This window comes from Mastomys coucha, unplaced genomic scaffold (genome assembly GCF_008632895.1).
Source record: "Mastomys coucha isolate ucsf_1 unplaced genomic scaffold, UCSF_Mcou_1 pScaffold6, whole genome shotgun sequence".
Taxonomy (NCBI): Eukaryota; Metazoa; Chordata; class Mammalia; order Rodentia; family Muridae; genus Mastomys; species Mastomys coucha.
Genome location: NW_022196912.1, coordinates 9,205,063 through 9,229,017, shown reverse-complemented (window position 1 = coordinate 9,229,017; position 23,955 = coordinate 9,205,063). Strand labels below are relative to the sequence as shown.

Sequence of the window (23,955 nt, the reverse complement as noted above, 5' to 3'; positions counted from 1 at the left end):
AGCATTTAACCAAACAATTCTTTGCAGATGTTCAGGGCTCCATATCTGACATTGTCTAATCAGGGAAAACAGCCAACATGTCCATCAACTGTTGATAAACTATCCACAAACAAATTAAATAAACACTGGAACACTAACTTAGCACATAAAAAGTCACAGTTGACATAGAATGAACAGAATAAAGAATAAAAATCATATTGCCAGTCTGTGACACAGAAGCTCTTATTTGGCACTTGGGAGGCTGAGGAAGAAGGACACTGATAGAGGCCAGCCTGGACCATGTAAGATGCTCTAGATGAGCCTAAGCTACCAGTGAGATTTTGAGGCCAGTGAGATTTTGTCTTAAAATACAAAATAAAAAAAGAGATGATATTGTTAGCTTAAGTACAAAGAAAAAGCTCTTGCCAGGATTTGACAGCCTTATACTGAAAATGAAAAAAAAAAAAAATCAATAAACTGGATATAGGAGTAGACACCTTCAGTTTGATAAAGGCATTTATGAGAGCTCACAGCTAATATCATTTAGCTTGAGATCAGGAACAAGACAAGATGCATATTGCTGACACTCTTTTGTGTGTGTGTGTGTGTGTGTGTGTGTGTGTGTGTGTGTTTTGAGACAGGGTTTCTCTTTGTAGCCATGGCTGTCCTCGACCTCAGAAATTCGCCTGCCTGTGCCTCCCAAGTGCTAGGATGAAAGGCATGCACCACCACTGCCTGGCCTACTGCTGATACTCTTATTTTAACAATATTCCAGGGATTCTAGCTCCAGGAATCAGGTAAGAGTTAAACAAAAAACATCCAGACTAAAAATGAAGTAGAAACTATTTCTATTATAAATGACACAATCTTGGATGCAGAAAACCCTAAGGAATCCATGCCCACATCCCCACATACTCATCAAAGACAATACATGAGCTCAGAATGGTTGTAAGACAAAAGATCAGTAATGAAAGACACACATGGTGTGGATACTGACAACTATAGACCATCACTAATAAAACAAAAACAAAACACCAAAGACTTTTATTTTTGACTGAGCCTCATATAGCCTGGATGGCTTCAGACTTACTATGTGCATGAAGATGGCCCCTGATCCATCCTTTCACACACAGGGATTACAGGTTTGTACCGCCATACCCAGTTTTATGCAATCCTCCCTATCAAACTCAGGGCTTTGTATATGCTAGGGAGGCATCCAGTCCCCAGGTTGGAGACTCAAATAAATGGAAACTACTCAGTTCATGGATCTGAAAATACTATTGCTATGATTGTAGTACTCCTCAAACTGACCTAGGAATCAATGCTACCATACCAAATTCAAGTTAGCTTTTCTTTGCCATTCTTTTCACAGATTGATAAAACTGATCTAAAATCCATATGAAAATGCAGGGACTCTAAATGACAAAAAGGATCTTGAAAAAGAAGTTGGAGGACTCACTGGCATTTAAAAAGCTCCAATATAGCAGTGGTATCATCGAGACAGTGTGGTCTTGCTAGATGGCCAGGCAAACAGAGCAATGGAATAGAATTAAGAAACAAAAAAGAGTCAGGGTAGTGGCTCAAGCCTTTAATCTAAGCATTTGGGAGGCAGAGGCAGAGGCAGTCCAGTCTCTGTGAGTTCCAGGACAGCCAAGGCTACACAGAGGAAAGCTGTCTAGAAACAACAACAATGACGACAACAACAACAACAACAACGACAACAACAACAGAAGAAATGGGCAGGAGAGACTGTGACTCAGCAGTTCAGAGCTCTAGCTGCTCTTTCACTAGTCCTGAATTCAGTTCCCAGCACCCATGTTAGCCAGTTCACAACTGTCTGTGAGTCTAGCTCCAGGAGACCAACTTCTTCTCTGGTTTCCATAGACATCCTTATTTTGGATCACTGACATGGCAGTTGGATCCTTTGCAGTGATCAGCTGCACGGCTGAGGAGCAAGTCACTCCCTGGGAGAGTCTCTGTTTTCCTACTGACTAGGCAATATGAGACTGCAGTTCTTAGAGTGGCCTCTGTACACGGTACTCACAGAGTAAACATGCCATGTACTCATCCGGTATCACCCTGCTTTGCACCTCTGCAGAAAGAAGCTACCTGCTGGCCGAGCGGTGGTGGCTCACGCCTTTAATCCCAGCGCTTGGGAGGCAGAGGCAAGCGGATTTCTGAGTTCGAGGCCAGCCTGGTCTACAGAGTGAGTTCCAGGACAGGCATGGTTACACAGAGAAACTGCTACCTGCTTATATCAGAGTACAATGTTGAAAAGGAACAGTTTGGACCAGAGTCCAGTGTCTGCAGAAAACCAACTAATCTATAGGTGGCAAAACTTGAACAATTTCCTTGAAATTTCATAGGTGCAGGCTCAGAAATCAAAAGTTCCCAGAAGCCTCTAAAACCTGTTCTCAATTCCCCCCTCCTCTCTCACCCCAGCCAAGAGAATCACAGCAGCTGTGTGCCACATTAGACAGGTCTGCGTGCACACTACTAAAAGCATACAGCCGAGGGACAGCACAAATCACGTTCAATTTGTTCAGATGGAATTGGTTACATCTAACCTAATTAGACTGGATAACAAAAGCTGGCGTTTGTAGGTTGCCAATGTTTTTATTCTCTGTAACTGTTCAGCTGTATTTCCTAGGAATGAAGTAAAGGAAGTTCATAGGTCATAAAAATCATGGACTGTATTTCTTTACATCATACAGTGTACATGTTCTAAGCAATACAAACATAAGCATTGCTGAGCATGTCACACAGACTCCACCATTTGACCCACAGCACCTAGGCTGGCTAGAGGGAGGGCTGATATCACCCAGCTTCTAGTTTACAAATCCGAGCCCATTACAGAGTGGCCTGTGTTCTTATCCAGCTTTGATCTACAAAGCACGCTGCTTGGCAGTTAGAAGTTAGGATTCTGATTCACCCTTGTGAGCTGGTCACTCTTAGGACATCTAGAAGGAAAATAGTGATGGTTATAAACTAAGATTCCAGCTGAAGGAATGTTTATTGTTCTTGGCAGAGTGATGAGATCTGACCTATAAATTCCAAGTAACAAAGAAACCACAGAGCAGTCCCCAGCAGCCTGCTCCTGGGAAGTGTTGTGTGGTGGCCCTAAGTATGTCTATTTTCAAAGGCAAAAAGGGCAGGTCCTGCCCAGAGTGGCAAGTGCTTGATTTCTAGTAATATACTCCAATCCCAGCTCTGGTCTAAGATTGTTCCACACTGTCTTAGAAACGACACTGTAAACACTATGACTTAGAAACTGCAGCACAGGGAATACAGCCTGGAGCAGGATCCAGGAAGGCTATTCCAGGGTTCCTGATGGCCGTCTCTACCATCTTAGGACACACAGGACTCTAGGTGCTTTTCTCTGCCTCATCGTGAACAATGAAGGAACACCAGCAGCACCTCCTCCATTCATGCACATGGAATGCTGGGAATAGTACTTGACAGAGCTAGCAACAAAAGCTGGCCACCATCATTAAACATGAGGAGTAAGATGAAACTAAAATTACTGTTTTCTAAAACTGAGAGTAGCATGGGTATCCTGCATACATGCTAGGCTGCCTTGGTCATGGTGTCTCTTCATAGCAATGGAAACCAGAAGACAACAGGTGAGAACACCACACCAGATGGCACAAAGTAAGTAAAATGGGGTTGGGTGATGAAGCATGCAGGAGGCCGAGTTCAGTCATGAGCCTGGCATAAAACCATGGCCACCCTTGGCTACATACTGAGTTTGAAGCCTGGGTTACATGAGACCCTGTCTCAAAAAGAATGGCAACAACAACATTCATAAAATGGAACCTAGAAAGAAATAACCCACTCATGAACTCACCAAAAAGAGAGAGGAAGGGGGAGGGAGGGAGGGAGGGAAGGAGAGAGGGAGAGACATGTTAAGTATGGTATTTATTTAAATATGTGGTAAATAAACTCAATAGCTGTGAAAAATAAAAACAAATTTAAAGGGTGGGTCTATAGGCAAACAGATTATCTCTCAGAGCAAACGGAATAAATATTTAGCAAGCACCACAGAATTATTTTAGCAAATAGATATTTTAGTGGAAACTTTCCTGAGAACAAGTAGTTAGATTAGATTTCACATTAGAATTAAAGTTCTGCCCTTGCACAGGCCTGCTCCTCAGCCTCTGGGCCTCTAGACTTCCCTTTCTTAGCTGCAGCTGAGAGAGCTCATTTTCCTTCCTGAAAGAGACTCATGTATGCTAATGATGGCAGGAAAGGAAGAAAGGATACACAGGACTCCATGCTCCTATGGGCTTAAATCATTTTCAAACTCCAAACACAATCCCAGATTTGGATTTTTAAAATGCAATTAATGAGAAAAAAAAACTGAGAATGATTTAGAAGAACTAAGACCAACGTTTGAAGCACACAAAGCAGCATGCCCTAGGACAGGCTTTCTAGTGAGCTCTACCTTCCTTCTCTGGGTTTCTCATCATGTCCCCAGCCTCCCTAGGTATTTCTAAGACACTTCAGAGTTAGGAACGGCCTTCCAATGCCACTAACAGAACACAGTTTGAGGGATTGGCAGAGCCTCTTTCATGCAAAACCTAAACCAAAAATCTTCCTCAAAATAGTGCTTTATTTTTTTTGGCAATTAGTCCCATTTATAAATACATTTACTATGCAAATGTATCAGATAAGCAAGGTGGTTCAGAAAGTGAAGGTGCTTGCTCCCAAGCTTGATGAGGTAGGTTAGTTTAACCTCTAGAACCTACAAGACAGAAGAGAATCAACTCCAGAAAGTTACACACACACACACACACACACACACACACACACACACACACACACACAGAGACACGCATGTGCGAATGAAAATGTATGTTCATACACAGGAATGAAACTGAGGTGTGGTATAAAATTAGTAAAATGGAAACGAGGAAGAAGTCTCCCACAATTCCACCTACCTAACCCCCCTGAGCTATTGTTTAGCATGGCTACCTTTCATTCTGGTCTGGTCCTCCAGTCTCTGTTATCATGATAACCAAACAAACCTCCATGGCAGTCTATGAATGAGTTTTCTGTAATGCTGGACTTACTAAATTCATTTGTAATTGCAGCACTCGGGAGGCAGAGGCAGGCAGAGCTCTGTGATTTAAAGTTCGACCTGATCGACACGGCAAGTTCTAGGTTTGCCAGGACTTAGTGAGACACTGCCTCAACAAAAAGCAAATGCAGTCTGGCAAGATGGTTCTGCAGGTATAGGTACCTTCCCACAAAGCCTGACAATTTAAGTTCAATCCTCAGAGTCCATGTGGTGGAAGGAGAGAACCAAAGCTGGAAGGTGTCCTCTGACCATTTGTGTGCTGTGGTACAAGAGTACACAGACATGTGCACACACAACAAATACGCTAAACATACATACAAGTAAATCAAAGAAAATATTTTTAAAATGTACCACTCCAAGAACCTTCAGATATATATATATATATATATATATATATATATACATTTTGTAAGAACTTGTCTCCTTAAAGGTGCTGGGAATCTAGGAAAAGTGTAGACAAAGAGAGACCATGTTGTTTTAAAACCCCCATAATTCTACTGTTTTCTAACATGAAATAACTTCCTTTGCTTATACAGTCAAATCCAGGCTTCTTGTATTTTGGCCTATGGGGCTATATATGACTGTTTTTGCCTTGGCAGCCTCACATCTAGTAACGCTTGTTTAGCTTTGAACCCCAAACATGCCAATTCTTTGCAAGTGGTGTAGATTCCCTTTCTGTTTGTAAAACCCACCTCTTCTTTGTTCATCTTCCCAATCCCTGCTATTTGTCAAAGCTGATTATGCCCTTCCCTGCAAAAGTCCCATCCCCAAGGAGAAAGGAAATATCCTGGAAAGTACCTCCTATAGTCCCTACTGTGCTTCCTTCTTAGCTCAAGGCACAGTCAGCACTAGCCTCAGGCACATGTGCTCAACTCGTACCTGACACTTGCATCTCTCATGAACATAAAGGAAAGTAAAGAGTCTTTGTCTACATCAGTCAGGTGGTGGAGACAGCAGTGACCAAATAGATTTCTGACAGTCTAAACAGGTACACAAGCATTTCTTCTTTTCTAAATGGGAAACACTGGGAGGAAAGCCATGCTTGTGAAGGAGGAGCACAGCCATGCAGGCTGCAGGGAGCAGGCTGGACACAAGCTTCCAGATGATGGGGACAATGGTGCACATCATCAAGTCCACAGCAGCTAGTACACACTGAGCACATATTGTGAAGCAAGGTCACTGCTTTTACTCTAGAGAGTGATATCCATTCTAGATACTGTTTTGTTTGATATTTGGTTAGTTCTAGAGACCCAGGTGGGAAATTTACTATTATAGTTACATGAATACATTCTATGAATATAGCACGCACACACACAGACATCATGTCTTTTATGGCTCATGTATGGAATTTAAAACTTTCGACTCCTGCCTTCTTTCTTTGCATCACTCCATGACAAAGTTAAGTACATGCATTCAGTGATAGCTTTGTTTTTCTTTCTTACCTCCCTCCTTTCCTATTATAGTAGTAAAAACATTTTTTCCTTTTTTTCTTTTGAGACAGGTCTTACCATACAGCCTTGGCTGGCCTGGAACTTGCTGTGTAGGCCAGGCTGGCCTTAAACCGCAGCAACTCTCCAGTTTTAGTTTTCTGGATACTTGATTAAACTGGCTTAATACTCGATTATACTTGGCTTAGAACTTGCATCTTAGTTGCTTTGTGGTCACTGGGATTGAGCTAAAGGCCTTTGCACATACGTGCTGGCTATGTGATGTGTCACTAGCCTAGACCCAGAACTCCTTACATTTGACTAAGAAGTGGAAGAAACTCATGAAATTAGTTTTAATAATAAATTTAAAAATGTAATGATGTCAAAAATATTACCTTTCCAACAAATAATCAGCATAATTTTTTTTTTTGAAAAACTCTTTTAACATTTGAACTCTATTTTAATTACTTACTTAATTGTGTATGTGTGTGGGGGCATGAATGTGCCAGGGCAAGTTTATGAAGGTCAGAAGACAACTTTCAGAGGTTGGTTCTCTGCTTCCAGCATGTGGGTTCTGGGGATCAGGCACAGGTTGTCAAGGCTGGCAGCAGTGCCTATCCTCTCTGAGCTATTTACCAGCCCTGCTTTTCTTAAGTATTTCATAGACAGTGTTGTGATATGTAGCCCAGGCTGGCCTTAAATTTGTCCTATCTTTCCCAGTGCTGGAACTCTCTGGAATCTACTGTCCATTTTATATCTATAGAGCATCGCAATGTAGAGCAGCTATGTACATCAAATGCTCACATGCCACCTGAGCTAGTTTATGCCTCACTGGGCAGTGCAAGTACAACACATTGAGAGCTATGGCTGTCACACTAGAGAAAGAGGAGAATGCTGTGTTCTCACCAAGTCTTACTCCATAAAGGATGCTAAGAAGAGTGATGTGTGCAAGTGAGATTTTGAAGACAGTGTACGATGACATTTAACTGGGGCATATGCTCTTACTGATGATAAGAGTTTAGAGGATAGAATGATTAAAAAGTTCCCAAATCCATCTTCATGGAGTTCACAAACAAAGGATGAGAAAGAAGCTGGGAAAGCAAAGGTATATTACAGTAGCCCAGGACTGACCCCTCTGTACCAGGCTAAACACAATGCACATCTGGGTGAAGTGGGTCCACATGTCCTTGGTCCCTACAAAGCACTTTAAGGTGGCTTGAGTTTAGGAACAGGGTTCCATATGAATAGAACCCACTGACCAACAATTTCAGTCAAACATACAACTCTGCTGGTGTCCTGGTGAAGAGGTTAGTAAGCAGACCTTTCAGACACATCTGCAGATATGGAATTTGGGGGAAAAGATACAGAAGGTAAAAGTCTAGAACAGCTCATTTGTTAGCATCTGATTTTTGTTCTTTCTATAATCTCTAGAGCCCAGTTAACTCAAGTATAAACTAAAGTGGATACTGCACAGAGGTTCCTTACAGCTAGAATGACCTATATTTTATAACACAGACCTGGATGGTCTAAAGAATATAGGTGGGACAATATTCATAACTATGTTGAGATGAAAGGTACAAGTTAGAATGTTTTTTTTTTGTTTTTTTTTTTTTTTTTTTTTTTTTTTTTTGAGACAGGATGTAACCTAGGCTGGCTTAGAACTCAATGAGTAGCTGAGGATAGCCTTGAACTCCTGATCTTCCTATCACTACTTCTCCAGTGCTGATAGTACAGCCATGGGACACAACACTTGGCTAACCCTGGCTATGTCTCCTTATAGGCAGCATGATCTACTGGATGTGGAGAGGGTCATGTGCTCTGATTATCTCTGCATGGCCACAGGGGCTCTGTGGTCTAATAATACACATTAATCTTGGTGAGACATTTCAATGCCCTTCCCACAAAATACTTTAAATTAGTTTGAATTTGGTAACAGAGCTCCATTTAGACAGAGCTGGGTTTTGACAGCCTGGACATATTTATTGAAGGTAACAACTCATGGTTAAGCTAAATGCAAGCGAGAAAAGGCCTGGCCTGCTGGTACTCAGAACCTGACTTTACATGTGCAGCCTCGCTAGACAGGCCTAATCAATTAGGAGAGGCTTTGGCCAGTTGCAGGCTCATTATCCTGCATCCTAGTTTGGATGGGTGAAAATCCATCTCAGTCTGTGGCCTGGAACTCATGTATTGCACTTTCTGAGGCCTCTTATATGAACATATCAAATTATTTTTATTTGGGACGCCCTTCTCCCTTTAATTCACTTTGTAAATCATACAGAACAATTATATGTGGACCTATAATCAGATATACACATGGCCTAGAGACATGTATGAAGTCAGAGCTGGAGGGAGGAACTCTTACTGGTGAAGGGTAGATTGAGAACAGGGACTCAAATATACACCAATAAACAAGCCAGTTCAGCTATCTCTATAGGATGGAACCAGGTGAACCATTACAGAAAATGATGACATTTTCAAAGAAAAGCACAGAATAGCAAAAGGCCAAGGTCTTAAGAACACAGAGGGTATCTGAGCTGAGTTTACACTCTTTTTTGGATGACCAAAGAGAACATACTTGATGGTAAAATTCCAAGCAAACAAGGGCAGATTTCCTTGAGACTTCTAGGAAGTCACAGATTCTATTGGTTAGTCTCACACACTTAGCTGTGGGTAAGTGTGCTGTCATGCTGTCCAAAATGCTAGCTGCAGTGTTCCAAGGTAGAATTGCCAGTCATACCTGTCTGCTTGCCTTCCTCAGGTTTGTCCAGGTAGTTAGTCAGCAGGAAGAGAATATCAATATATACAGCTCTGGTCACCAAGCATGGATTTTGCCTAGAAAAGTAAAGAATGGAGAATAAACTGCCTGGGCCTTGGGAAAGAGAAAAATAGGTGTTTTCTACTAGGCATGTAATTAGGCAGCTATATTATACTAAAAAATGATGGACTATTGTGGGTAGGAAGAAATTAGCACTCTGTAACAAAATGAGTCCACGAGCCTGTGACAGAGGCTCATTCTGTGTCGTAGTCACTGCTCCATTGCTGTGAAGAGACACCATGACCAAGGCAACTCTTAGAAAAGAAAACATTTTTTAAAGATTTATTTTTATTTTATATATGTGAGTATACTGTTGCTTTCACTGTCTTCATACACACCAGAATAGGGCATGAAGTCCCTTTACAGATGGCTGTGAGCTATCATGTGGGTGCTGGGAATTGAACTTAGGACCTCTGGAAAAGCAGTCAGTGCTCTTAAAACTGCTGACTATCTTTCCAGCCCCCAAGGAAAGAATTTACTTGGAGGCTTGCTTATAGTTTCTGAGGATTAGTCCATCAAGGGCATGACACTCAGGCACTGTATGGGCTTTTAAAACCTCAAAGTCCACTTCCAGTGACACACTTTCTCCAACAAGGTCACACCTACTTCAAGAAAGCCTTGTCTCCTAATAGTTCTAATCCTTCTCAAATGACTAGATTTTCAAATATAAGAGCCTATGAAGCCACTCTTACTCACATCACCAAAGTCTGTGTGAGGACTGAGCAGACAAAACTCTGCCCTTCAGATAACCCAAGACTTCAACATCTATCCTACTGACTTGACAATAGGGAGAAGGCATTATGAAGATGTAGTTTTCTCCTCTTAGCTGGAGAAAATGTGGTGATGGCAGTCACTCGTTATGAAGTCAGGTATTTAAGAAAACGACACCTACCAACTGAAAACAGTCACTGAACAACAACACACCAACACACACCAACACACACCAACACACACCAACACACACCAACACACACCAACACACACCAACACACACCAGAGCTAGGGTCCTTCTAATGGATGAGCTGTTTTTCTTTTTTCAATGACTGGCTCATTTTAACCTTGGACCTGTAAGGCAGATCCATAGGTAAGCAGCTTAGATTTTCTTTTTAGAACAGTGCTTGAGGAGCCCTGGCTCTGAGTCAGTTCAGTCTGAGACTACATAGGCCTATATTTGGTGTGCTAAGGACCTGGCACCTGTGGTAAAGTCAGTAGGCACAGTGGGGTCTGATATAGCTTTTGCTTATAGCTTTTTTTGCTTATAGCTTGTTATCTCTGTGACCTGAGCAGACTGTTGCTCTGTAATAGCACTGACCTTACTGTCTCCCTGTGAGTCACTGGGGCATTAAGGTGTCAGAGTGAACTGGAAACGGCATCCAAAGCCTGGTAGGTAGAGACATCTTAGGAGGGTTTAACCCTGTCCTCTTCTACTTCTGACCTAGGATTCAGGATAGCACAGTGCTGTGGCTGGTGGAGTTTGAACCTTACCTTCCCATTGCTGTACATGTGCAGTTCTACTGGTTCCTTACAGTCTGCTTCCACTTTCATCTGAGCTGCACACATCCTTCAGCTGGCATACTCTAACATGAAAAAGCGCCATCACCATGTATGGTGGTGTACACCTGTAATCTACCTATATGTGCAGAATAGGTTCTCTCCAGGCATCTTTCTCAACTACTTCTATACTTTCACTTTCAACTTCTAAGAACTGTGTCTGTGTGATCTGGGGATGATGAGAAATCATCTGTCTCTCTCCTTCCACCATCTGGGTTCCAGACATCTAACTTAGGCCATCAGCATTGGCAGCAATGCCTTTCCCCCTCAGCTATCTCTCCAGTTCCCCTTATTTTCATTTAAAAAATTAAAAAAAAATATTGTGTGTGTGTGCTACTCATGTGTGTGCTGTACACACATGCCATAGTACACACGACGAAGTCAGAGTTTTTTTGTTTTTTGTTTTTGTTTGTTTGTTTTTCTTCCCCCCCTCTATGGGTTCTTGGAATTATACACTGGTCACCAGGCTCATGCAATAATCTTTACCCTTTGAGCCATCCCTTCGGGCTCTAACGTGATTTGAAACTGGGTACTCACTGATCCTGGGCTAGAGCATCTGGCCAGCAAATCATAGGGATCCTCCTGTCTCTGCCTCCACAACACTGGGACTACATGCCCTCTACCAAGTAACTAAGTACCTCCCCAGACCCATGTCTTTCTTTCCCAGTCTTGTCTTTCTTTGCCTTTATCTTGTTTCCCTCCAGTTTCTCAGTCCCAATTCCTTGTTATTTATTCTTCCTTCCACAAACACATCAGTGTTTAACACCTGGGGCCATCCTGCCAAAAGACTACTCAGGGAAGAAAGTCAGAAAACAGGCAGTCAGCCTTGGACAGAAAACTCAGTGAACCAGAGCTGAGCAAACAGCCCCAGAAGCTTTGTGCTAGGTCTGGGGAGAAGAGACAAGAATGGCATCAGGCTTCTGAGAAGTCTACCTAGTTACACAGGGACAACAGAGACCCTGAGGTAAGACCCAAGAAGTGAAGAGGGACACAGGGACAACAGAGACCCTGAGGTAAGACCCAAGGAGTGAAGAGGGACACAGGGACAACAGAGACCCTGAGGTAAGACCCAAGGATTGAAGAGGGACACGCACCAGAGTAGACAGGAGAAATGGCAATGGCCTATAAGAATATCAGTGCACTCTGTTGTTTGATTTAGTCTTGTTTTTTGGGGCCGTACTGAGGATTGAACCTAGGATGTCAAGCATGAGAGGCAAGTGCCCTACCACTGAGCTACAGTCTCAGTCTTCATAAATGAGCATGGGCAGGGGAAGATGGTAGGAATTCAGATGGACAAGTTGACCAGAGGGCACTTTGAGATATGATAACACATGTAGAAGGGAACCTGTTGGATCATAAAGAACCTGGCATGTGTGGGAAAAGCAAATGTGTTGCTTCAAATGGGTGACCTTAATGTGCTAAATTACTGCTGGCTCCCCCACATACTATGTGGCATTGCAGTCACAGCCTCTTGCCTCAGTGTTTTCTGGACAAGCTTGTGGTAAACTAGTTTGCTTTTAAAACTCAGTGAATAATAGGTTTTTTACAATGAGATTTTCTTAGTTAAGTTAATGTCTTTTTGTATTATTATTTTTATTATTAAAAGTAATATTAATAATATTAATAATAATAGGGTGTCATATAGCCCAGGCTAACCTTGAACTTATGTATCAGAGGATGTCTTTGAACTCATGATTCTCCTGCTTCTACCTCCCAAATATAGAGAATATAGATAGATCCATGCCACTGTAAAACCTGCTGAGTTTTTTTTTTAAAGTCAAGGTTCATTCAGTACGTAGTCCAGGCTGCTCTGAACTTGCAGTGATCCTTCTGCCTGGTCTTCCCAAGTGCTGCATGCAGCAGCTAACACCCTTTTAAACATTCCTAAATGAACAGAACCCCCTGTACATTTCCTAAGCATACACTGACTGCCAAATGTGCTGGCTTCCTGGGACACTGCAAAGACAGATTACTCTGGCTTCTCCATAACTTTGAGGCTCTGAGCCAGCCTGTTGCAATCAAATTATGGAGGCTCCTTAACACACTGCCACTTCAGATCCCATGAACAGAGACTTGTGGTTACAACACAGTCCATGCTGGTTCTGAGGATGTAAGAGAGTGATTCTGGCTGAAGCCTACCATTCATGGCCCCGCCCTCCAGCACTGCCGTCTAACAGGCCCACCTAGGGTCAGAGAGTTGAGTTTTCTCTGACCTGGCTTCTCAGTCAGGAAAATACTTTTTTCTTTCTTTCTCACTCACTCTGACTTGGACACAGTATATGTGAGTTCAGGGTGAGCCAGAGGTTTGTTCTTGGTCTGCCCAAGTCTCTTTGATGAAGGAATAAAACCTCAAGGAGCAGCAAGCCAGCTGGACAGGAAACAAGCCACGCGGTTTGGGGTGGGAGGAGCTGTTTTTTTTTTTTTTTTCCATCTAAATGAAAAAATCCTGGCATGGGCATAGTCTAATGAAGATTTATAGTGTTTGAAAAAAAAATCAGAACTTGTTGGGATCTAACAGATAGGCTAAAACCAGCAGAATAGTAGTGATAGAAGGTGCAGGAGGAGTCAGCCATGAGGACTAAGTTTATATATGAGATGAAATAAAGGCTCTTTTGAGAAACTTGTTTTTTTCCACCATTCCTTCTAAAACTCACTTGTCTTTTTACAAACACCCACCAGAGAACCTGATGAGTATGTCTTTGCCTTGGGAAATTTCTGAACTCCATTACACCTTCTGCCCTCTGTCCTGGAAGCTGGGGGCTGGAGACAGTAGGCAGGCCATATCCACAATGGCCCCAGTGTTTAGAGAATGGCAGGAGCTCTTGGGAAGCCTGTGATAAATTATTTACCTCTCTTGGGCCTTCCGGAATCCCAGAGGCTGCCGATCAGTTTTAACTGAGGCCTATTCATTCAGAAAACATCTACTCAGAAGTTACTAGGAGCCAGGAAGAGTGCCAGGGTCTGGAAAGATGAAGATGACACGGTCACTGCCCTCAAGGAACTAAGAACCCTCAATAGTGTTTTTCAAACTGCAGTATATATGGACCACTTCATCAGTTACAATGTATTGGTGGATCATGGCCAGTGAAAGAGATGGATGGAGATAGGGAAGAGGTCAGAAGAGAGAGGACAGGAAACTCCCAGGGTATTCTAGAAGTTTCAGTACCTTTGTTACAGGGTTTCCAAAAAGTTTTTGCACAGAATGATTAAATTTGTATATCTTTAAATAAGATATAATTAATGAGATACAACAATTTTAAGTAAAATAACTGAATATATAACTTTTAAATTCTTTCTCTAGGTAAAGACACACCTTCCATTGCACAGAATGAATGGTGTCAGGAAGGTTATGGGTATGCTGAAAGCTAGCATTGCTGAAAGCAAGCCTGCTGAGTCTTAAGAAAACTGAATTAGATTCCCTAGAGGTGTGTGTGTGTGTGTGTGTGTTTTGGGGGGGGGCGCTATTTTATTTGTTTTTGAGACAGAGTTTCTCTGTGTAGCACTGGCTGTCTAACAACTAACTATGTAGACCAGGCTGGTCTTGAACTCACAGAGATCCTTCTGCCTCTGCTTCCCAAGTGCTGGAATTGAAGGTGTGTGCCACCAAGCTTATAACTCTGCCTGGCATGGAACTTGCTATATAGACCAGGCTGGCCCTCTGCTTGTTATAGTCCTCCTGGTTCTGCCTCCCAGAATCTGCTATATGTTTTAAGAGGTAAGTGTGCAAAATTTTAGCTATTATTCACAATTTCAAGTCATACTAGATTTCACAAGTCAGGGTGTGTCTAGTGTATCTGTGTGTATACATGTAAACAGATGTATACATATCTATCGGCTACCATGTAAAAGGTTTTTTTGGGGGGGGATTATGGTTTTTTTTTTTTTTTTGGTCTATTTAAAACAAAACAAATACTTGAAATCTATTAGTTTAGTGGGAGGAACATATAGCCTCTCATAGGATGGGGGCATGAGAGAAGGACCAACAGACTAAAATGAAGGCTGCTAGGAAAGGAGATTGACCTGGTGAGGAGGAGTCTGGGCAGCAGGCTGACACTGACCCCAGCAGAGCAAGTGATACAGCTGAAATTTTGGGTCCACTGCATCTATAGAGGATGCAGAGTTGAGAGATGAGAAGAGATCAGAAGGGAGTATTGTGGGAAGGATGGACAGGGGCCAGAGCTTAGAGCTGATTGACTGTAAAGAGCTCCAAAGCCTAACGGGCTGAAGTTCCTGTGGATCATCCTATCAGCTGGAAGACTTGGATGTCCACTCAATACTGTGAACCCACAGGGCCTCTCTCAAAGAGACAATCCACTTTGTACATGTAACAGCAAACTCTTATCCAAGAATCCACGGTTATGTTCAGAGAGGGTTGGAAACAACTGTTCTGCTTCAAGCTTCTGTTGTTGGTACTTAAGTCAGGAAACCCAAGGAACTATTCCCCAAGCTCTGGGTGGACCCAAGGCTAAGGTCTACTGAACACTATAGGGAATCCTGCAGAAAGATAGGGGAGAGAGGAGGGGGAAAGAGGACCAAGTTTTGACCTTACAGAGTATATGGTTTTTGTAAGGGAGGGGAAAAAAAAACCAAAAAGCAACAAAAAAGAATATCACGAAGGAAGAGGGGGCTGGAGACATGGGAAGACTTGGGCTAGTCAGAAGAAAAAGGAGGAGGGGCCAGACATCAGCTGACATGTCTGCTTGACGGGATCCTGAGTCTCAGCAAGGGCTCATCCTGGTCTGGGTACTTCAAATTGTAGATCAAAGAAGCCAGCAAAGAGTAGGGGCTTCTGGCTGAAAGTGAGGCCCACACAGGGGCTGTGGTCATGGGGAGGGGTAGAAGGGAAGAGCAACAAGGGTCATCAGATCAGGGAAGAAGGAAGGTGGACAGAGTAGGTGCAGGAGAAAGGAGAGGAGGCCAGAAAATGGCATAGAAAGTGCCATTTATATATATATATATATATATATATATATATATATATATATACACATAAATAAAATGTCTGCACATCCTGTTGTAACTGGGCTCTGATCCTTGCCTGCTGTGCTGGGCCCTTTATTTAAATTCTTCTCCAAGCTTGTCCTCTAGGGATGCCTTTTCTGACAAGTCTCAGAGGAGCTGCTGTGCTGGCCAATGTTCTGCTGACAGTTCCTGGGTTCCCCAACTGTTCCTCTTAGTAGTCCCAGCAGCTCAGCATGGCTGTGGAGGCTGTCCACAGAGCTTCTGTGGCTAGGATGTAGGAGGTCTTCCTTTGATGCAGACCACATTAAGCCATGTAAATGTGGAAGTGTAAATTAAATAAAGAGAAGCTCCTGCTCCCATTCTGATTTCCATTTTTACCACAGCCTGGGCAACTAATCAGCATATGGCATTCTTGGAGAAACAAATGGAGATTTGTTTAAGCTACGATGCCAAATGGTCATGAATTGCAGAATATGTAATTTTAAACAAGCTATTTCCCTGCACAGTACCAGCTAGGATTCAGATCTGCAGGCCAGCCAGCTGGCAGCAACATGTGGGCTTGGCAGGGTACCTAGTCCTCATAAGGGGCTGGTGCTGGTGGGCCGAGCGATTACTGCAACTAAACCCACCAGTGCTTTCACACATACCCCAAATGGAGAAACTGCCATGTAGCACTCCTTCTTGGGCTCTTAAAATGAAGCCTTTCTCCAGTGCCCTGGACCAGCCTGCAGGAATCTGACCTTAAGTTGGAAGTGTCTGGAAAAGTAACAAAGGCCCAGTAAATGTCCCTCCATGGCTTCTTCCAGGGGAGCAGCTTTTCTTCAGGGGAGAGGGTTCAGGAGAGCTGAGGCCTTTACCCTTTGACCAGGGTACTGGGGAGGTATACCACAAGGCCCACCCACAGTCTGTAGAAGGCAATGGGTTCCCTTCTCAAGGCAGGTCTGAAAACACAGCCTGCTCTGCTTCCTTTCTGTCACACACAAGGGGGTCCTGCAGTCTCAAACCGTGACTTCCCCTGGTGCTGAATGAAGGCTCACCTGCTCTGTTCAGAGGGCCCTAGGGAGTCCTTGTACTCCCAGAGACTTTTGTGTTTTTCCATCCTTCTATTAAGCATCTTTTTCTTATTAATGCACTACTATTCAAGCTGTGTGCAGAGAATGATGAAAAAGAGACCTTGTGTGGGTTTTGGGATTTGTTCAAAGCCTGGGAAACCGTTTTATGAGAGATGCATGTTTTCCTCCTTCTGTGACTTGTTTAAAAGTAAAGTTTAATATGCTGCCAGAGAAATTGCTGGTTAATAACTTACTAATCTCTGAGTGGGAAGTACGGAGAGAAGTGGTATCTAAGAAGCCCTTCTTTGTAGTTTGGAGTCTCCCTAGCATTGGTCATGTTATAGGATGCTAACAGAGCCTCTTTATTCCTCCAGCTCACTTTCCAGAAGCAGACAGGGATAAACAAGCAAGGAAAATGGCAACTTCAGGATGCGGAATGACAAGTCTGGATGTATCACAGGGAGAATTTCTTATAGCACGTCTGACAAACTATGGCCTGTGAAGTTGGCGAGGTACAGGCTTGGACCTCAGTTTTAGCAATAAGAGCCACAGAATAACAGTATACCACATTTTATGAAAAGGTTATCTTAAAAAATATTTTTCTTTAATTTTATCTTTTTACTAAGAGACACAGACATTATTTTTCCATTTTTCAGAACAACAACACATTTATAGAGCTCAAGTGACCTCCCCAAAATCAGGGCAAAGTCAAGAATAGAGTCAAGGTTTTCCAGACAAACACATTGTATTTATGTTCCAAACACAACCCCTGAAGAGAGACAGTGTGCCAAGCATAAAGGGCATGCTGGTGTGCACCCACACATACCAGTGCTGGGCCTCTCTCCATCATGCCTGACAATGCTAACACAGCCTAAGCTGTTAGACCATAGATACCCCTCTCATGTGCTTGGCTCTTTCATATTGCAAAGCTATTATTACTATGTCTTTTCTAGCCTTCTCCATTTTTCACCCTAATTTTTATTATTTCTTTTTCTTTCTTACCTTTTTTGTTTTTTTTTAGATGAATTCTGGATGGCCCGAAACTTACTCTGTAGACTAGGCTGGCCTCAAACTCAGAGATCTCCCTACTTCTGTCTCCCAAGTACTGGGATTAAAGGTTTGAGACACCACTAACTTTAAAGCTCTCAACTCTAAAGATAAAATGGAGCCTCTGGATGGTACAGGCATCGTGAGTGGGCTTCGGGGCTGCCTGGCAGTGCTTCCCCTGGTTTACTATAGTATGCTCTCCCCAAGCCTCAGGCCTGAGGCTTCCTGTTAAACTGCCTCAAGAAGTAGGCCCTCCGCAGAACACAGGCTGTGGGTTGTTGAGGGCTCGTCATGCTCAAAGAGTAGGCCACTGCAATCACTGTTGAGGCCTAGGTACCACAGGTAGTTGAGGGCAAGGAGGAGTGGAGGGCAGTGAGTAAGTGTAGGGCCTCTTCCACACTGCTCCCTCATCCAGGCACAGAACAGCGCCTTCCCTATAAGTTGTCCTGGAAGAGGGCTAAACCCTGGCCACACAGGGCCTTTGGGTACTCAGTACTGTGGTAGGCAGGGAAGGGACATATTGCTATTGCCTGTATCAGAGTTACTGATTCTAGAGGCTCTACCTCTAGACATCACTACTACACGACAGCTGGCGGCCAAGATTAACTCACTCACACACCAGAATCTACACTGCTTGGCAGAAAGGAGGCATCAGCTTGCTGGAGCAGCCTCTCAGGAAGAGGTCTAGAACAGCAGCCTTTGATGGCAAAGTCTAGACCTGGGTCCTCTAGAAGAGGGTGGCTTCTGCAAGAGGCCTGGGCACAGTGTAGGCTTGTAGGATCTTCTACAAGGATGGTCAGGCAGCACCCTTAACTGGAGCCATCCTTAACTGGAGCCATCTTCTGGGGACCACATGTCTGTTACAATGGCTGCCCACTCCCTTGCCAATCATCTCCTCTGCACATCTTTTTTTTTCATTAGATCACTGTTTTGAAATACGGAGTCAGGGTACTTCTTTAGTCCACGCTGTGCTTCCAGTAGAGGGCAGCCATACAGGTAGTCTCCAGGCCTCATCCTAGCCTGAAGAGCTAAGCTTCTTTTTGAGGGAAGAATTTCACCAAAAGAGATAATCTTTATATTCCTTTTTCAAGTATAAACTCCATGGTTCTATGGTCCTCTTAACAAAAACACTATTTCCATTACTAATGACCCACGTGACTGGCAAATATCTGCTGAAATTTTGGATTTCAAGTGTGTCTAGGCAGCTGCCTCTCACCAGTGTCTACCTGAGACCAGTGATTGTCTCTTAAAGTCATGGACCAAGTACAAATTCCTTTAAGGGCCATCCCATATGGTCTCTTACTCCATCTTGCACAACATCTCTACTGGTTCTATCAGCCCACTGCTCACGATGTATGATCCAGCATCCAGCATCCAGATGTACCATCTTGGCAGGTTCTTTCCTATCACTTCTGGTATTTCAAACCACACTCCTGTTTCAAAGCTAATCTCAAACATCCTGCTCCCCTAGAAAGCCTTTTTGTCTGTACGTTTGTACCTACTACCTTTTGTACCTATTTGAGCTCTACTACTGGTTAACTGTTTCATGACACTGGACTGCATTATAACTAAACCATGACAAAGGAGGCCCTACTGAAGCTCTAGCCCATATGCTGAGAGTGCTCACCACAGTGCTGAGCTCTGTACTAGGCTCCTTGGTGCATGAGTAGCAGATATTGTTAACTTAATCCACACAGGCTGGTCTGTATCCAAATAACCTTTCTCATTCTGCAATCATACAGCATTAGCCTTATCAAACAATTCAGCCTCACCTAGCCTGTAAAGAAGATCTCTTTCCTCCTGGGACACTTCCTTGACCCCTCAGCCCACAAACTAGCATTTATTTCTCCCATCTCAGCTCTACAGCGATTCATTTCAGCCCTTATAAAACTCTTACTTGCTTATGGTTAATCTGTTCTTGTTTTGGTCAGACTTTTTTATTTGTTTTAAGAGATTTATTTTTTCTTTTATATATATGGGTATTTGCCTGTATGTATGTCTGCATACCATGTGTATACCTGCTGCCTTTAGAGGCCAGGAGAAAGTACCAGATGATCTCCTGGGACTGGAGTTACAGATAATTGTTAGTTGCCAGGCAGTTGTTGGAAACCAAACCCAAGTACTCTGCAAGAACAGCAAGTGGTCTTAACCCTCTGGGCCATCTCTTTAGCATCCCGTTTCTGAAATAGGGACAATATCTTCCATCTTATATTTATATTTTGGGTTTTGAGACAGCATTTCCCTTTCAAGGCTAGCCTTGAACTGGCAGAAATCCTCCTGCTCCAGCCTCCTGAGTGCTGGAATTATAAGGCCACACCACTGTGCTCTAAAAGTATCATCCATTTTATATTTTCCAGCATACTACTACAATGTTCTCTTGTATCTGTGAATTGGAATTGGTTTTAATTCACTGGAAATGGCTCAAGGAAGATGTCGGTTTATCTAAGAAACAGAACTTGATACACGTTAAAAGGAAAAAAAAATACTTTAATAGGGCTCTACATAGTATTATGAAAATGCAAGTCAGACCATGATAATATTGTGCAAACCTTCTAACAGCAACATTCCACCCCCATTCTCCCAAGATCAATAGCACTGAGTGGAGGAAGATAGTTATTTCTGTGCCTTCAAACAAGCTTATTACTAACTCCAGGGTGGGGTTGTAGATTTAGGTATTTAAAAAGCACAAAGCATCAGCAGTTGGGGACCGAATGCCCGGTACACAACTGTGTGAAAGGACTATCTTTCACTTTCCACTGCAGTATGATGCTTGGATCCTGGGCTCAGTTAAACATACTAAACACATTTGACTGCTTTACCCTGACTAGATTGCATAAGCCCAGCTGTCAGCAAGAAACTCTTCCAACTTCACTTAAACAGTTTGCTCCTTGTTGCATTTGCAAAAGTAGTATAATGAAGGGGATGTTTTGCACCTTGTTTCATAGGTTTGAATTGAAATGTAACTTCATGCTTCTGTTGTTTTAAAAATACAAACAGGATCTCCTCTCAAGGTGTCATGGCCTTAAACATTCCTGAGATGTCTGAAAGGGATGAAGTTTGGGTCTGAATATATACCAATTCCATCTCTCCCATCACTCAGCTCTTCACCAGGTTGAAGGTGACCTCAAACAAACTGAGTTAGAGGACTAGAGAAGTCCTAATGGTAGTCTCCTCTCCCCACAGAGTCTCAGACTGAGAGGAAAGCAGTGGTCACACTCCCACTCATTCTGGCTGTCCATCAGATGTTGAGAAGAGGGACTGCTGGGAAAACCTTTTAGACAAAAGAAGGAAGGGGAGAGAAGAAAAAGGAGAGGTGGGGGAAGAAAACAGAAAAAAGGAAAGGAAAGCAACAAGCTCGGCCTGTCCCTACACACAGGTGTGCTACGTGATAGCCAGCCTTGTTGAGACTCGTGTACCTTCAAGTCTCGGCAGAGACCACAAATGATAGCCTTACAATGCCCCATGATCACCCGACTACAACAGCCCCTCTGGGCTGGCCTCCTGCCAGTGGCACGGAGGTGGGACAGCAAGCTCAGCATGGTTGAGGGCTGACGGTACACTGTTTCTCAGGTCACTGCAAAAGAGGGAGCTACTTCCTGTGGAGGGAGCAGTCCAGAACACAGGAGACTGGGGAGAGGCTGGGCCATGGGAAAGTAGACCCAAGCCCTAGTCTTTCTGCCCTGACAGTGTAGTCTCTTGTGTGAATAAATCTGGTGGTTAGAAAAAAAAATGCTGTTTTCAGCTGTTGTGAAGCAAATGGATTCTTTCAAGAGTAGATTCTGGAGCTGGTCACAGACCCCCAGGGAAGACATGGGATTGCCACACATAAGCAAGCCCCAGCCTCGGCTCTCTAAGTACATTTTACTCACATTCTTAAGCCCATAGGCCCTCAAGGGGAACAGCACTCAACTTACTGGAAAGAGTAAGGAAAGAGTACAGGGTGGAGGAGCACTCAAAGGAAGCTGAACAGGGAGTGGCTCAATGTTACAGCTCAGAGTTTGTAAGTCAGAGCTGGCTTGAGGGACCAAGTACTAGAGCTGGCCCCTAGAGTAGCTAGCTCTTCAGCAGACACAAGCTCTCCCATACCTACTGTCTTCGCCAACACCGTTTTATTGAAACAAACAAACAACCCCCGAAAACCACACATCCCCCGCCTACATTTCCGGCTACCTTCTTACTAGCCTTGAGACCTATTCTTATATTCTCAAGAGCCTGTTTTCTTCATTAGACTATCAGACTGTTATTTAACAGAATGACACATATTCAACTGTATGCCAACAAAGCACTGGTCCTCCCACAGGTTCTGAGGCCACACTGATGGCTGGCAGGACCAAGAAATGTAACTTTCCCATAGTGTACCATGCAGCCCTGATGCAGGTACTGATCATGCAAGCCTGATGCCTTTGGTAGTCTTGACTCTGTTTCTGTCTTGCAGAAGGGAGAATGAGGCCATGAGCACGGTAAGAACATTACTAACTGGGTTCTAGAATTACAGTGGCTGATGTCTTAGCCTTTGCTAAGTTCATAAACTATGAACTATGTCTCAGGGTCAATAACAGTTCTCACCTGGAGCTGGCCAAGTATTTAGGTTCTCAGGTACTATCTTCATTCTAACTAGTGACAAAGACTTGGCAGCTGAATCCTCAACAAATATTAGCAGTTTTCAGTGGGGTCCACTCCTGTTAGGTGTGAGAGTGGATGGATTCTCCTGACCTCTGACGGCTATAGCTCTCCACATGTATAGGGCCGAGGAGTGAGGTTACACCAACTTCATGGGGTTTTCCATATTTAAAATCCCAAGTCCAGGAGTCTGCCTGAAAAACTGTTTTGTTGCCCTCTTTACACTGAAACTGTGGTTTTAAGAAATGGTTGCGGACAAGTCCAGGATCAGAGGTGAGGAGGAGCCAACATCTGTCCCAACACTAGAAGTAACTAGGACCAGCGGGACTAGACACACAGGAACTCTGCCAGCCCAGTGGTTCTGGTTCTTTCCAGTCTGTCTGGGCTGGTGTACTGAGCAGATCTTGGGTGCAAGCTCCATAGCTGGTCTGGCAACACCCAGAGGAAGCTCCACTCCCAGGCGCTCTGACATGCCCAGGATCCCAGGGTCCCAGAATTACAGGATCCCAGAGACAGCTTGACTCTGAGGAGTTCTGACACAACCAGGATCACAGGAAGGACAGACAGGCTCCAGTCAGATTTAGCAAGGGCATCCACCATAGCAAGTCCTGGACACACCATTACACCAGAAAAGCAAGATTCAGATATAAAATCACTTCTCATGGTGATGATATAGGACTTTAAGAAAGACATAAATAGCACCCTCAAAGAAATACAGGAGAACACAGGTAAACAGCTAGAAGCCCTTAAAGAGGAAACACAAAAATCCCTTAAAGAACTACAGGAAAACACAATTAAACAGGTGAAGGAAATGGGCAAAAACATCCAGAATCTAAAAATTGAAATAGAAACAATAAAGAAATCAGAAAGAGAGACAGCTCTGAAGATAGAAAACCTAGGAAAGAAATCAGGAATCATAGATGCAAGCATTACCAACAGAATACAAGAGATAGAAGAGGGAATCTCAGGGGTAGAAGACACCATAGAAAACATTGACACAACAGTCAAAGAAAATGCAAAAAGCAAAAAGCTCCTCACCCAAAACATCCAGGAAATCCAGGACGTAATGAGAAGACCAAACCTAAGGATAATAGGTATAGAAGAGAGTGAAGCTTCCCAAGGTAATGGGCCAGGAAATATCTTCAACAAAATTATAGAAGAAAACTTCCCTAACCTAAAGAAAGAGATGCCCATGAACATACAAAGAGCCTACAGAACTCAAAATAGACTGGACCAGAAAAGAAATTCCTCCCATTACATAATAATAAAAACACCAAATGCACTAAACAAAGAAAGAATTTTAAAAGCAGTAAGGGAAAAAGGTCAAGGCAGGCCTATCAGAATTATACCAGATTTCTCACCAGAGACTATGAAAGATAGAAGATCCTGGGCAGATGTCATACAGACCCTAAGAGAACACAA

The 23,955-nt window shown here is 43.3% G+C and overlaps 1 protein-coding gene across 1 annotated transcript in view; it reads right to left on the bottom strand.

Annotated features, from left to right (window-relative positions):
* Positions 1-23,955, bottom strand: part of Thada (THADA armadillo repeat containing) — a 289,337-nt gene that overhangs the window by 57,812 nt on the left and 207,570 nt on the right. The window contains exon 31 of the mRNA XM_031355527.1: positions 9,224-9,318. Coding sequence (XP_031211387.1) covers positions 9,224-9,318 — 95 coding nt within the window. The remainder of the gene's footprint in view (positions 1-9,223; positions 9,319-23,955) is intronic.